This window comes from Selaginella moellendorffii, unplaced genomic scaffold, assembly GCF_000143415.4.
Source record: "Selaginella moellendorffii unplaced genomic scaffold, v1.0 SELMOscaffold_81, whole genome shotgun sequence".
In the NCBI taxonomy this organism is placed as follows: Eukaryota; Viridiplantae; Streptophyta; class Lycopodiopsida; order Selaginellales; family Selaginellaceae; genus Selaginella; species Selaginella moellendorffii.
The window spans coordinates 770,885-785,560 of NW_003314342.1; the positions used below are offsets into that span (position 1 = coordinate 770,885).

At 44.1% G+C, this 14,676-nt stretch overlaps 3 protein-coding genes across 3 annotated transcripts; all 3 read left to right on the top strand.

Moving 5' to 3' along the window:
* Nucleotides 1-15: 15 nt before the first annotated feature.
* On the top strand, nt 16-2,364 carry LOC9629285 (ferredoxin--nitrite reductase, chloroplastic). The gene is made up of 5 exons (XM_002987367.2): nt 16-423; nt 476-635; nt 700-1,054; nt 1,238-1,526; nt 1,586-2,364. Exons 1-5 carry the CDS (start codon nt 127-129, stop codon nt 2,297-2,299), a joined length of 1,815 nt encoding a protein of 604 aa, XP_002987413.1. The 5' UTR covers nt 16-126; the 3' UTR covers nt 2,300-2,364.
* A 169-nt stretch (nt 2,365-2,533) lies between these two features.
* LOC9628862 (putative ripening-related protein 1) lies at nt 2,534-4,312 on the top strand. Its single transcript, XM_002987369.2, has 2 exons — nt 2,534-3,082; nt 3,839-4,312. The coding sequence occupies exons 1-2, from the start codon at nt 2,534-2,536 to the stop codon at nt 4,310-4,312; spliced, it is 1,023 nt and encodes a 340-aa protein (XP_002987415.2).
* A 1,136-nt stretch (nt 4,313-5,448) lies between these two features.
* On the top strand, nt 5,449-6,015 carry LOC9628863 (putative ripening-related protein 1). Its single transcript, XM_002987370.2, has one exon. The coding sequence runs from the start codon at nt 5,449-5,451 to the stop codon at nt 6,013-6,015; it is 567 nt and encodes a 188-aa protein (XP_002987416.2).
* Nucleotides 6,016-14,676: the final 8,661 nt, after the last annotated feature.

Below are 14,676 nucleotides of genomic sequence, written 5' to 3' on the forward strand. Positions count from 1 at the left end.
TGACAACCCCGCAAGGTCACTGCTAGGATATAGCGGTAATGTGTCGCTCTACGGCCCTTAGCCTCCGATTGGGGCGGCGGCTAGGCTTACAAATTCCAGTGTCAGCGCTCCAGATTCTCCACGGCCATGGCAGCGGCGGCTTCGTCCCTCCTCTTCGACTGCAAGCTCGCGTGTGGATCGCCGCGGCAGCACCAGCGGCGCCATGGATCTAGGGTGAGGCGCGGTGTGGTGTGCTGCAACAAGGATGGATCTTCGCCGGCTCCGTCGAGAATCGTGCCCAGGGCGGTGGCGGAGGACGCCGTCGATGAGATTACGGCGGCGCCGGCGCTGGATGCTGGTAGATTGGTGCCCAGGGTGAAGCAAATCGATAACTACTGGGTGCTCAAGCCCGAGTTTCGAAAGGGGATCAATCCGGCCGAGAAGGTAGGGGAGGGATTTTGATTTCCTTTCAGTGTGTTGATTTCGCCATGGACAGATCAAGATCGACAAGGAGCCGATGAAATTGTTCATGGAGAATGGGATCGAGGAGCTCGCAAAGAAGCCCTTTGACGAAATCGATGCAGACAAGGAGTCCAAAGAAGATGTGGACGCTCGGCTCAAATGGCTCGGTCTCTTCCATCGCCGCAAACACCAATGTAAGCTTTCATCGCCCTTCTCATTCTCATTCTAATTCGATTGTGATCGTTCCTTTCCTCGCAGATGGGACTTTCATGATGCGGCTCAAGCTCCCCAATGGATCGTCCACTTCGTCCCAAGTCCGCTACCTCGCCAGCGTCATTGAGAAGTATGGAGAGAAAGGCTGCGCGGACGTGACGACGAGGCAAAACTGGCAGATCCGCGGGGTCGTTCTCAGCGATGTTCCACAGATCCTCAAGGGGCTGGAGGAGGTGGGACTGTCGAGCCTCCAGAGCGGGATGGACAACGTGAGAAATCCCGTTGGGAACCCTCTGGCGGGGATTGATCCACACGAGATCGTCGACACCCGGCCATACACCAAAACGCTCTCGGATTTCATCATCTCAAACGGTCGAGGCAATCCCAGCATCACAAACTTGTGAGTTTTTCTTCCTTGGGTCTCTTACCTTGAATTCCTGGTGTTTGGACTGGATTCTTAGTCGTAGGCTTGAATTCCTAGCTTGAGATTGAATGACTCGCTAGTCTTCTCGAATTTCTTGCTTCGAGGGGTCCGTTTGAATTTACGAGCGTCCGTTGACTAGTCTTGACCGGTTTTGACCAGGCCCCGGAAGTGGAACGTTTGCGTGGTGGGCAGCCACGATCTCTACGAGCACCCTCACATCAACGACCTGGCATACATTCCCGCGACCAAGGACGGGCGATTCGGATTCAACATCCTGGTGGGCGGATTCTTCAGCCCCAAGCGCTGCGCCGAGGCGCTTCCACTCGATGCCTGGGTGCCCGGAGACGAGGTGATCCCGGTTTGCCAGTCGATCCTGGAGACGTTCCGTGACCTCGGGTTCCGAGGGAATCGTCAGAAGTGCCGGATGATGTGGCTCATCGACGAACTGGTAAGCCAGTTGACTCTTTCAGAGCAGTCGACTAATCTCTTTTTGAGTTTGCTCTCCAGGGAATCGAGGGCTTTCGATCGGAGGTTGAGAAGCGAATGCGAGAGCCTCTGGCCCGCGCGGCCGAGACCGATCTCCTGAATCCGTCATGGCAGCGACGAGACTTGTTTGGCGTCCATCGCCAGAAGCAAGACGGGTTGAACTTCGTGGGGCTCCACGTACCAGTCGGGCGAGTCCAGGCCGCGGAGATGATCGAGCTCGCGCGGCTGGCGGACGAGTATGGCAGCGGTGAGATCCGGCTCACGGTTGAGCAAAACATCATCATCCCAAACGTTCCCTCGAGCAAAGTGGATTCTTTCCTCCGCGAGCCGCTACTGGCTCGATTCTCCCCAACGCCGGGAATCCTCCAGGCCAATCTCGTGGCGTGTACGGGCAGCCAGTTTTGTGGCCAGGCCATCATCGAGACAAAGGCCAGGGCCCAAAAGCTGACGGAGGAGCTGGAGAGGACCATGGAGGTGCCGCGGCCCGTACGGATGCACTGGACGGGGTGCCCTAATTCGTGTGGGCAAATCCAGGTGGCGGACATTGGCTTCATGGGGTGTATGACCAGAGATGCCAACAAAAAGGTGGTGGAGGGCGTCCATATCTACGTCGGAGGTAGGGTTGGGGCGGATTCTCATTTGGGCGATCTCGTGGTGGCGGATGTGCCGTGTGATGGCTTGTTGCCCGTGGTCCAAGACCTCTTGATCGAGCGCTTTGGCGCGAGAAAGAAGTAGAAAGTTTTGATATTTTAAAATTTCAAAGGCGCGAATAGAATCTAAATTTTAAAAAACAAAAGTTAGAATTAGAGTGACGCTACTCCAAAAATGAGGGTTGAGGATTCGTTGGTCGTGAACTTGTCGTTTCTCTTGCTCTGGAAGATCTGGCTATAAAATGCGAGGAACTCCTTGATGTTTCCACAAGTTCTCCTCTTATCTTCTTCTTCTCCTCTCATCCTCTTCCTTGGAGCAATGGCTTTTGGTGTTGGCAGCATCCTCCTCCTTGTTATGCTCTCTAGCTTGGTGGCCTCCTCTGCTGCGAGATTCTCCAAAATCCAGGACGTCTGCCAGCCATTCGGTGAGCTCCATGCCCCCGGCGGGCATTCGTGCGACGAGTGCTGTAAAGAGGGCGAGAGCTATCCCCAGTACGAATGCTCGCCGCAAGTGACTGGCGCGACCAAGGCGATCCTCACCGTGAATGACTTTGAGGAGGGCGGCGATGGTGGAGGTCCATCGGAATGTGACAACCAGTATCATGACAATTCGGAGCCTGTTGTGGCGCTCTCCACGGGCTGGTATGCAAAGGGCAGTCGGTGTGGGAAATTTGTGAGAATCTCCGCGAATGGGCGAACGGTGAGTGCAAAGGTGGTGGACGAGTGTGATTCCGTGAATGGCTGTGACAAGGAGCACGCGTTCGAGCCACCTTGCCTTAATAACATTGTGGATGCATCGCCCGTGGTGTGGAAGAAGCTGGGGGTCTCCCAGGACGATGATGACTATGGATACATGAAGATTACGTGGGCTATGGATGATGAGTGATAAAGAATTGCATATCGCCTCTATTGTATGTAAATGCGTGCTTTCTCATCTTTGCTTCGGCAGGTAACATTTACGAGATTTATACCACCTTTGTCTTGATCTTCAAAACTTTCCTGGTCTTGGTCTTCCAAGTGGACTTGATCATCCAGAGCTCACCATTACCTTCACTGGCTCTCAAAAAACTCTCATCCCGTCTCCACCAGGCCAGTGTGGCTGCAAGCCACGATAAATTCCTTGAGCAAAGTGGATTCTCTCTTGCTGCTAGCTCGATTCTCCCCAGCTCCAGGAATCCTCCAGACCAATCTGTGTACGGGCAGCCAGTTTTGTGGCCAGACCATCGTCCAGGCCCAAACGCGGGTGGCGGACATTGAGAAGATGACTGGAGGGCGTCCATATCTTGTTGGATGTAGTGGATTCATTGGCGCGAAAAGGTTAGAGCGGAGAGATCAAGTGGCGACGCAGTTAAAAGCGAAACGACAACGCAGTTAAAAGCGAAACGACAATCTCAGACCAACGAATCCTCAATCCTCACGACGAACGAATCCTCTTGGTTGGCGTCTAGCTATATAACGCAAGGAATTAGGAACTCCATGATGTTTCCTCAGCTTCTCCTCTTGCTCTTCTCGTCCCCTTCCTTTGAGCAAACTGGAAATGGCTTCTAGTGCTGGCATCATACTTGTCCTTGTTGTGCTCTCTACCTTGGTGGCCTCCTCTGCTGTGAGATTGTTCGAAATCCAGGACGTCTGCAATCCATCCGGTGAGCTCCACTCCCCCGGCAGGCTATCATGCGATGAGTGCTGTAAAGAGGGCGAGAGCTATCCCCAGTACGAATGCTCCCCGCAAGTGACTGGCGAGACCATAGCGATCCTCACCGTGAATGACTTTGAGGAGGGGGGCTACGGTGGAGGTCCATCGGAATGTGACAACCAGTATCACGACAATTCGGAGCCTGTTGTGGCGCTCTCCACGGGCTGGTATGCAAAGGGCAGCCGGTGTGGAAATTTTGTAAGGATCTCTGCGAATGGGCGAACGGTGAGTGCAAAGGTGGTGGACGAGTGTGATTCCGTGAATGGCTGTGACAAAGAGCACACGTTCGAGCCACCTTGCCTCAACAACATTGTGGATGCATCCCCTGCGGTGTGGAAGGCGCTGGGGATCTCCCAGGATGATGGTGACTATGGATACATGAAGATTACGTGGGCTATGGGTTGATCAAGATGTGTGTTTTCTCTATATATTGTCTTGATCTTCAAAAGTTGTGTGCGATTGAAGACGCTAGGGAAGATGCGCATTCTTGGTGCCGCACAACTTACCAAAGATTCAATTTGAATTTAGTGACAGGTGTTGAATTCCATTGAATGGCCTTCTCAAATTTCTTCAAGCGTTCTGATGAATGTGCAAGCGTCTGATGATTAATCTTGACCGGTTTTGACCAGGCCAAGAAAGCAATAACAAAAAAACAATGTCTATCATTTAAACTCTAAGCGTGGTCGTTCATCAACGACCTGGCATACATTCCGGCAATCGATTCGGATTCAACATCCTGGTGGGCGGATTCTTCAGCCCCAAGCGTTGCGCAGAGGCGCTTCCACTCGATGCCTGGGTATGCAAATCGATCGTTGGAATCGCCAGAAGTGCCGGATGATGTTGGGAACCAATTCAGCAGTCGATCAACTTCTCTTTCTCCAGGGAATCGAGGTCTTTCAATCGGAGGTGGAGAAGCGAATGCTAGAGCCTCTGGCCCCCGCGGCCGTCCTGGATCCGTCATGGCAGCGACGAGACTTATCGCCAGAAGCAAGATGGATTGAACTTCGCAGGGTTCCACGTACCAGTTGACGAGTACGACAGCGGCGAGATCCGGGTCAAAACATTCCCAAAAGTTTCCTCAAGAAATGGATTCTCTCTGGCTTAATTCTCCCCAACGCCGGAAATCCTCCAGGCGAACCTTGTGGCGTGTACGGGCAGCCAGTCAGGCCATCATTGAGACGAAGGTCTGGGCCTAAAAGCTGACCGAGGAGCTGGAGAGGCAGATCCAGGTGGCGGACATGGCTTCATGGGGTGTATGAAGGTCCATATCTATGTTGGGGCGGAGATGTCCCGTGGTCGAAGAAGTCTTGATCAAGCCCTTTGGCGCGAACAGTGAAAGTTTTGGAAAAAGCAATTAACGATTTTAAAAAAATGTTTTGGGATGAAAAAGTTAGGCGAGTGGAAGTGACGCTACTCCAAGAATGAGGATTGAGGATTCGTTGGTCGTGGAATTGTCGTTTCTCGAACTCTGCTATATAATGCGAGGAACTCCATGATTTCGCCACAAGTTCTCTTCTTCTTCTTCTTCAGGCAAACTAGAAATGGCTTCTGGTGCTGGCAGCATCCTTCTCCTTGTTGTGCTTTCCAGTTTGGTGGCCTCCTCTGCTGCGAGATTTTCCGAAATCCAGGACATCTGCCAACCATCCGGTAAGCTCCATGCCCCCGGTGGGCATTCGTGCGATGAGTGCTGCAAAGAAGGCGAAAGCTATCCCCGGTACGAATGCTCCCCGCAAGTGACTGGCAAGACAAAGGCGATCCTGACCGTGAATGACTTTGAAGAGGGCGGCGACGGTGGAGCTCCATCGGAATGTGACAACCAGTATCACGACAATTCGGAGCCTGTTGTGGCGCTCTCCACGGGCTGGTACGCAAAAGGCAGCCGGTGTGGGAAATTTGTGAGAATCTCCGCGAATGGGCGAACGGTGAGGGCCAAGGTGGTGGATGAGTGTGATTCAATGAATGGGTGTGACAAAGATCATGCATTCGAGCCGCCATGCCTCAACAACATTGTGGATGCATCACCCGTAGTGTGGAAGAAGCTGGGGGTCTCCCAAGACGATGATGACTATGGATACATGAAGATTACGTGGGCTATGGATGATGAGTGATCAAGAATTGTATATCTCTCTTCTATTGTTCGTTGTGTTTTCTCTACACAGAAAACATTTCCTAGATCTAATAGAAATTGATAGTTTTATATTACACTTGACAGCTACTTTGCGTCTTGACCTTCAAAACTTTCTCATCCAAGTCTTAATTGGGGACGGGTGGATAAACAACAACTCTACGTTTTTATCTTTCAGAGTCTTTTTCCGCATAAAGTTCACTAGCACCTTCACTGGAAACTTTACATAAAGAGTGGTAGGAGGCGATCGCTCTTGGGTTGCAACGTGTGGCAGCCCCTGGGCATTACAATATGACAATGAGAAGACTTTGAATGCATGTCTGGGTCAATCGGCTGGTGTGAAATTCTTAGAATATCTCTGATTTTCTTAATATAGTCCTTATAATTGAAGGTATAATGCAACATAGGTGAAATAATCTAAATGCTGTTAGGTTTTATATATTACTTTGTGAAATTTAAAAATTAATTGTACATTTTGTTTTCAAATTAATCAAGAGATAAAGTTAATAGTTAATTATATATTTCAAATTACATTAAATAAAAATATAAAATTTCATACATACATGTGCAAAAAAATTTAATTTCTTAGTACTTTATATAAATATAAATACACTTTATAAGGTTCAAGTGTACAGTTACAATGCCATATACTAATATTAGCATAGTGAGATTTTGGTAGCCATTAGATTGATTTCAATTTAGACCACTCATTCTCATATATAAACTAGGGTTTTTGGGTTAATTGATATGAACATTTTTTACATTCCCTTTCCATATTCCATGCACTCACATTGGTGGAAATGAGGGGCATTTTTTATTGTCCTTGAGGAGTGCTTAGATTTGGGATTTTGGTTTAGACTTAATTTTTGCATTATTTAGATTTAGCTTTTTCCATTTCCTTTTTTTTATTTTTTTCTTATAGGATTTTGGTTTAGATCTAGATTTCCTTTTCCTTCTAGCTTTTTTTCATTCCTCTTCTTTTGCTTTTTCCTTTTCGTTCATCTTCGTGGCAGATTAGCAATCTCCTCCTTTGACTCTGAAGCAGTAGTTGGTACAATTGTTTGATGTTATGTGATTGCAATTGAACAATCAAACTCAATTGATGGTGGCATTTATGGCACGTGGTACAACTCCTCCTACTCTTGGTGCCAATCCTCGCATTCAGCCGGAGTTCTTTTGTGGGAATCCTGGGGATGATATGTACCATTGGTTCGATCACTTCACAGTGATTGCCACATATCATTCTTGGGATGATGCTCGACATTTGCATGAGTTTCTCACGTGTCTCCAAGGGACAGCATTACAATGGTACAATGGTTTAAGTGCAGCCACTTGTGGGGATTGGAATGTTCTCCCAGATGTCTTTAAACGTGCATTTGGACATATTAATAATTGTGATAATGCCTTCTAACAATTGCATTGTCTTCGTTAAGGGTTATTTGAGTTAGTGATGCAATTTAGCATTCGTTTCTGAAGCCTCTTACTTCGTATGGAGCCAAATATGTCAAAGCGGATCAAGGTAGGAATATTGTGGCCAGTGCTTTGTCAAGATTTTGTTGGACTTGTGCATGCATTTGCTCCTGCCACCTTTGATGATACTCTTTGCTTGGCACAACGTTATGAGATCTTGCCTCTTCCACTTTTTGCTACACGTCTTTCAACTCTACTTCCTGTGGGTGATGGTCCTATTTCAATGGAAGTTGATGCTGCTGCTACTCGAGCCCAAGGATAAGGGCGAGGCCATGGTTGTGGCCATGATATTCATTGCTAGGCATATGATGAAGTTAGTCACATTTATCGATGTTGTCAGTGTTTTTTAGATTGGCAGCCACCATTTCATAAATGGAGACTTTGGCGTCAACATGACGCCAAGACATCCTGTTGGTGTTTGTAGCGCACCTTATCTCTCTCCCCTTAAACCAACTGGAAAAGGGGCAATTGCTTGATGAAAGAGCTCTTAGTGGCTATTTTATCCCCATTTATCCCCTAAGGTTCCAAGGATCCACGGTGACAGTATATCTAAATCTCATCCCATGATCACATGCGCTATAGTGTTGCTGCAATGGAAGGTCTAGACATCGAGATGCATCTGAGAAATAAGGAGTCACACGAGTAAGGAGGGACCTTACGCAAATAAGTTAGTGACCCTTCTATCTTTCTTTTGGGAGTATCATCAAGGGGTTCACTCGGCACCGATTCATTCAATGTTTACATTCTAAGCTCATTTTTATAACAAATGGTATCCTACTATTCTCTCCATGTTGGTTGATACAAGTTTGAGTTTATCTTCTATTGCTCAACATATTGCCACACGTTGTTGTCTACACTTGCGTCGTGCAGTAGAGCTAGTTTTCATTCTTTATGCCAACGGCCGTACACATACATGTGCATGGGATGAGGCAAATTTAATTGTGTGTCTGGGAAATCTAACTTGGGTTGCAATCATTGCAAGTGGTGCTAAGTCAAGTTTTTTACCTCATCCTTGGAATGGATTGATTGCAGCACAATCATGCCAAGTGTGACTTTAAAGTTTCTTCCCCTTGTTTCATACTTCCTTATATTTTATCCATTCCTCTCACTTTCATATTTCTTCATCCCTCTACTTCTACCTCTACCTCTACTTCCATTACTTTTGTCCCCCCACTATTTCCTCCTATGTTTTTGTCTTATTCTACTCTTCCCTTCTTCGATCCCTTTGACAATTTTTGTGTTGCAATGGTTGACCGGCTCATGAAGGAGTATTTTGATCTATTTGAATTTGACCTATCGTCTGGGTCCAAGATTGCCACATGTCATCCGATTCCAACCGAGGATGCTCGTCCAATCAAGGTTCTTGTTCGTTGTTAGTCACCCAAAGAGATCAAGCTTTTACATGCAAACGTGAAGGAGATGTTGGAGAAGGGTATTATTCGGAAGTCACGGAGTCCTTGGGCATGTGAACTTCATCTTGTGACAAAGCTTAATAGAAGTATTCGTTTTTGCATCGACTATCGTTCGTTAAACAAAGTAATGATCCCGGATGTGTACCCTCTTCTTCACACTGTTAATCTTTTAGATTATCTAGGGCGAAGTCGTTAATTCACCAAGCTAGATTTTGCTTCTGGGTACTAGCAAATACCAATGACCAAAAAAGATATTCCTACGACTGCTTTTCGTACATTATTTGGTTTGTACAAATTCTTGGTGATGCCATTTGGTTTGAACAATGCTCCAACAACTTTTCAGCAAATGATGGACAAGGTTTTTTGCGATATGCCAGAGGTGACTACTGACTTCATTAATGATGTTTTGATCTATTAGGAGGGGACGTGGGAAGAGCACGTAAGCGGTTGAAGTGTGTGTTTGGGTCCAAGGACATGACTTATCTTGGATATCGTACTTCTTGTGAGGGTTTGCAAGTTGATCTTAACAAATTTGTGGCTGTTCTAAAATTTTCTACTCCGAAGTGTGTAAATGATATGCAGTGCTTCCTAGGCAAGGTGTAATATCTTTGTCGTTTTGTAGATCATCTTTCTAATTGCATTGCACCATTGCAAGTGTTTCTTAATCATCTTTCATTTGATCTTCTGATTGTGAGCAGATGTTCGTGAATCTCAAAGAGCTATTGACAACTCCTCTAGTTTTGGCATATCCTGACTACACTTGACCTTTTATTTTGCACGTAAATGCTTCTAATATTGATCTTGGAGGTGTGTTAATGCAAGAGAGCCCGAGTGTGCCTGGTCAGTGCCATCCCATAACATATATAAGTTATACATTACAACCAGTGGAGGTGAACTACTCCACGACAGAGGAGTGTTTAGCAAGAGTCTAGGGTTTTAAAAAACTTCATGCATATCTACATGGTTCTCGGACATTATTTAAAAGTAATCATATTGCTATTATTTCATTATTGAAGCGAAAGAACTTAGTTGATCATACTACTTGGTGGGCTTTGAAGCATCAGATATATAATTTTAATGTTGTTCATCGCTTAGGGAGTTTTATGGTTGATGCTAATGCCCTTTCTCAAGCTCCTCTTCCTTTTACATTGTCTTTTTATGTTTCTGACAAGTCTATTGTTCTAGCATCTGTGAATTTTCTAGACAAGGATTTTGTGCTGTTGGCATTTACTGTACTTGACGTTTAGTGTTTATAAGGTGCAAAGAAAAATCTACCTTCTCTTGATGAGGTGCTCAAGGCTTAAAAGATTGAGCCATGAATTCGAAGGCCTCGAGATGGGTTTGAGAATCTTACATCAAGTACTAATGACTTGTCATTCTAACATTTATATTCTCAATATCGCTTTAAAAATGGCCTTCTTTATTTTGTTGGGATGGATCCTAATGATCCTTTACGGCTGGTGGTGCCTTCCATCTTTATTTCATGGTTTCTCCATACCTACCATAATTTTCCTATTCTAGAGGGGTATATAAAACATTATCGTGTGACCAATAAACTATGCAAGTTTCTTTATTAGCTAAAGATGCAATGTGATGTTATCTGGTATATACGTAGTTGTGTTTAGTGCTAAACTCATAATACTCCCGCGAAAAAACAGTTGAAGTCAATTGCAATTTCCCATCCATTTGAGTTGGTGGTGTTTGATCTTATAGGACCTTTTCCATGATCTACTATTGGCAATGAATATGTTATTACTACTTCTGATTATTTGACTCATTGGGTGGAAGTTGGTGCTTTTGTTAGCGCCTCTACAACTACTGTTAGATAGTTTTTCCTCAATTGAGTGGTGTTCTAGTATTGTTGTTCAAAATGGATTCTTTTGGATAATGGTCCCACATTTATGACTGAGGCATTTCATGTTTTGATGTCTCAATTGAAAATATGCCACACTTTAATGAGTGCTTATCATCCACAGTCAAACGATTTGTTGGAATGGCTCATTGGATATTCAAAGGAATAATCGCAAAATACATGAATTTTTAGCATTTATATTGGGATGGTTATTTGCTGTCTCTTCAATATGCATATGTCACAGGGGTGCAGAGTTCTATTGGTGCTTCATTATATAAACTTCTATATGATCATGATCTAATATTACCAACGGAGCTAGGTTTATCTTCGCGATTGCCATGAGCTGCTAATGCTAGGTCATGGGATCAGTATTTAACGAGTATTCTTCCACTTGTCTAAGCAAAGCCTATTGAACATTTAGGCCACATACAAGTGGGACAACAACGGTGCTACAACTCCCATCATCGTTCACATGTGGAGTACAAAGTGGATGACTTGGTATTAGTTTGTTTTCCCCATCTTATGGTATGTGGTTTATCTAAAGGGCTATTTGCTCAATGGAAAGGACTGTATCGGGTGTTGCGGCAAGTTGGACCATAAGTTTATGAGGTTTGGCATGACGTCTAGCAAGCCAATCCTTCAAAAATTGTGAATGTGCAACAGTTGAAATGCTTCATATAAAGAGATTAGAAATAACTGCTACTACCTATAGATCCACTAATGCCTCCTGTTGACGTTCTTCTAAAAGGGGATGATGTGAAGTTTAAGTGTATGGTTATGATGCCGTATACTAATATTAGCATAGTGGCATTTTAGTAGCTGTCGAATTAGTTTCAATCCAGACCATTCACTCCTATATATAAGCTAAAGTTTTTGGGCTAATTGGGATAAATTAATGTTGAATACCAAGGGTGTATTTTTTATTTCCTCAGTATATTTAGCGGTAAAAGGAAACTTCAAAGGCAATTATTCCCTTTTTAAAGTTTAAAGGTTAAATTAAATCTCAATGATTTAAATTATAAAAATGTTAATAACTTTTGAAGGGGTTTTATGACATTCAATTATTCACTGAATTTACAATGTTTGAATTTTGGTAAAGGTTGGCAACAACCTCAAATAGAATTGGCTGAAAACTAAAAATCCCATACTAGAAGGTTTCTAGAAGGATACATGTTTTTTGCAGCGCCCAATACCACAGGGTGGGTATTTATAATTACCTACCTACTCCTCACTCCCTAGCACCTTGAAGCTCTAAAGTCCTTGGCAAGAGTTGCTCTCAATGCATCCTCAAGATATACCAGCCATGATGTCAATGTTGGATAGGCTAACAAGGAATAATAGTGAACTGCTTTCATAGGCGGTTGTATGTCATACAATCAAGAGCATGTGACTTAGGCAGTGTTACAGACTTTGCAATGACAGAGATGACGAGGGAGTCAATTTCAACATGAAGCTAGTGATTACCACACCAAACTTGTAACATGCTTATGGCGAGGCATGATGATAAACATGCGGATCCATGCCAAGAGGATTAAACAGTTTTTCACTTTTTGGCATATTTGACAGATCCAACTGTTCTAGACAGCAGTTAGTGTTTGAAAGCTTGTGCCATCCACCAGCTGTAATTGTCTAGTGGGCTTTCAAGCACGGACTCAAGATCCAGGCCTACCTTTGCTATGAGATCTGTCCATCAGCCTCCATTACGCTCGTACATAAGACCAATGGAGTTGTCAATGGAGCTTAGTCTGAATGTTGTTGAGATGCCACTATGTCTTCGCATAATTGATTGTATGTTTCCATGCAAGGAGCTCCAAAGGCCATAATTCTGATTCGAACAGGATAATTGGATATGACACATCTGCTGTGTGGAGCTCTGCGCAAATGAAGTGGTATTGGAGCTCTTCAACTTGACATCCATCATACCCAGCTGTGACCTCTTCTGTGTACAAGGGGACAGTGAATACTTTGGCACTACAGTTTGTGGCACAATCCAACTAGAGTGCAATGTAGGCACTGCCTACAATCACCGTTCCAGGGATTGATTTCGTGAATTATCCCGAGTATTTGTATTTGTCCACTTCTTCGACTCAGACTCCAAGGTAATAGCATGTGTTGTCCTCCATTGGCCAGCAGATTGTGTCTCTGTTAGATTAACTTCCATACATGTGGCCTCACAGAATTCACTTGGTGCATCCAGTGTTGAGGGTGCCACACATTGTGTCATCTACATAGCAACACATACAAACAAGAGTTGATATGACGCCAGTGTGTTTCCTAGGATCATGGCTTCTAGTGCATCAATGTATATTGCAAAGAGCTTAAGAGACAGAGGACAGCCTGCATCATCCGATATAGAGCTCAAGTACCACCCATAATGAGAGGAGTAAGCACCTGGATCTCAACGAGCTTTTGGATCTCAACGAGCTTTTGATAAGCAAGTCTCGTGGCATGTGATCAAAGCCTTGGCTAAATCCATATATCCGAGGTTGGTTACGCTTGTAACACATGCGTACAAGCAGGACTTGGAGCATGAGTAGCTGATCCATACATGAATAGTGCTGGTGAAAGCCTGCCTGTCCATGAGCATCCAATCATGAATTTCCACTCAATCGGAGTGTTGTTTTTCTACTATTCAGGAAAGAGCTTTGGAAAATAACCAATGTCCAATAGTTTGCCACATTGGCAGGATCCCCTGCTTTATACAAGGTGATGATTCTATTAGTTATCCAGGTCTAAAACCTTTCACTTTTGATTAGATAATGGGGGTGATAGAGGCCATCCGCCGGGGGCCCATGGCATGAAGCATCTCAACTGTAAAGCCATGCTGGTCTAGTGCCTTCTATGTATATGAATATAGTCTGCTCAGCTTGTTAAGGGGAGATGCCAGGCAAACCATCCCACTCCACCTCTAGGCTTTGAGTATAAGTGTGGAGATGTGCTTCCCAGTCCTCTAGCTTCGTTGTCTAGAGTCTCATGGCCACCTCTCGAAAAATTCAGTATGCTTTCAGTATTCAGTATTCAGTTCTCTCCTTTACGCTGAGAATTCGTCTTCACAGTGGCTTGCGAGCCAGGAAGAAGTACATTGGAGTGAAGATCTCCTTCTCCAAACATTTTAGAAAAATTAAATACGCTGATATAATTTATAATTCCCTTATAGCTTTAGATTTGTTAGATTTGTTTATATATATATATATATATATATATATATTGTATTTATTTATTTAAAGATTCACATATATGTACACATATGATATTTGCTAGTCCAATTTTGAACATAGTTGTTGTATTGCCCAAAGCCTTTAAAGCAAAAACTTTACAGCTTTTTTTTTTTTTTCGATTTTGTACATAACAAAATTCACCTATATATTTATACTACATGTATTTAAACTCATCTATAATATCAATCTAGTTATTAAGGATGAATAATTTTACTAATTTTCTTTATATTGTTTTTCTTAGCTATTTATGCATTGTCGAAGCTAAAAAATGTGGGCAATCTTGCAAGACCCATGACGATTGTAACAGAAGGATTGCATGTATGAACCATATATGTGATGATGATCCAGATTTACACACTCATATTTGTGGTGGTACACGAAAAAATGGACCACCTAGCACAGAAAGCCCAAATGTGCCAGAATTTTTTCCAGAATTTCCCCCTACGCATCCTCCTCCCCCTCCATCTTATAAAATGTATCCTCCACCTTCACCCTAGATGAGTGAATTTCTTTTTAATAAGCTATAAATCTAATAAATAAATAAACTGTGTAATTTATATTTACCTTAAGAATAAATTGAAAATAAATAGGCAAGAAAATCAAGAATTTACACTGAATAATTTTGTATTAATCATTAGAAATTAAAGCAGATGGAGATATCCTAACTCCAAATCAGATGGGTTCTAATAACC

Bases quoted from the DNA above. Each gene is read 5' to 3' on its own strand.
- LOC9629285 (XM_002987367.2), top strand. From the start codon at position 127: ATGGCAGCGGCGGCTTCGTCCCTCCTCTTCGACTGCAAGCTCGCGTGT. The intron at 636-699 runs GTAAGCTTTCAT...CTTTCCTCGCAG, and splicing joins CCATCGCCGCAAACACCAAT to ATGGGACTTTCATGATGCGG. The intron at 1,055-1,237 runs GTGAGTTTTTCT...GGTTTTGACCAG, and splicing joins AATCCCAGCATCACAAACTT to GCCCCGGAAGTGGAACGTTT.
- LOC9628862 (XM_002987369.2), top strand. From the start codon at position 2,534: ATGGCTTTTGGTGTTGGCAGCATCCTCCTCCTTGTTATGCTCTCTAGC. The intron at 3,083-3,838 runs GCTATGGATGAT...TTCGAAATCCAG, and splicing joins GATACATGAAGATTACGTGG to GACGTCTGCAATCCATCCGG.
- LOC9628863 (XM_002987370.2), top strand. From the start codon at position 5,449: ATGGCTTCTGGTGCTGGCAGCATCCTTCTCCTTGTTGTGCTTTCCAGT.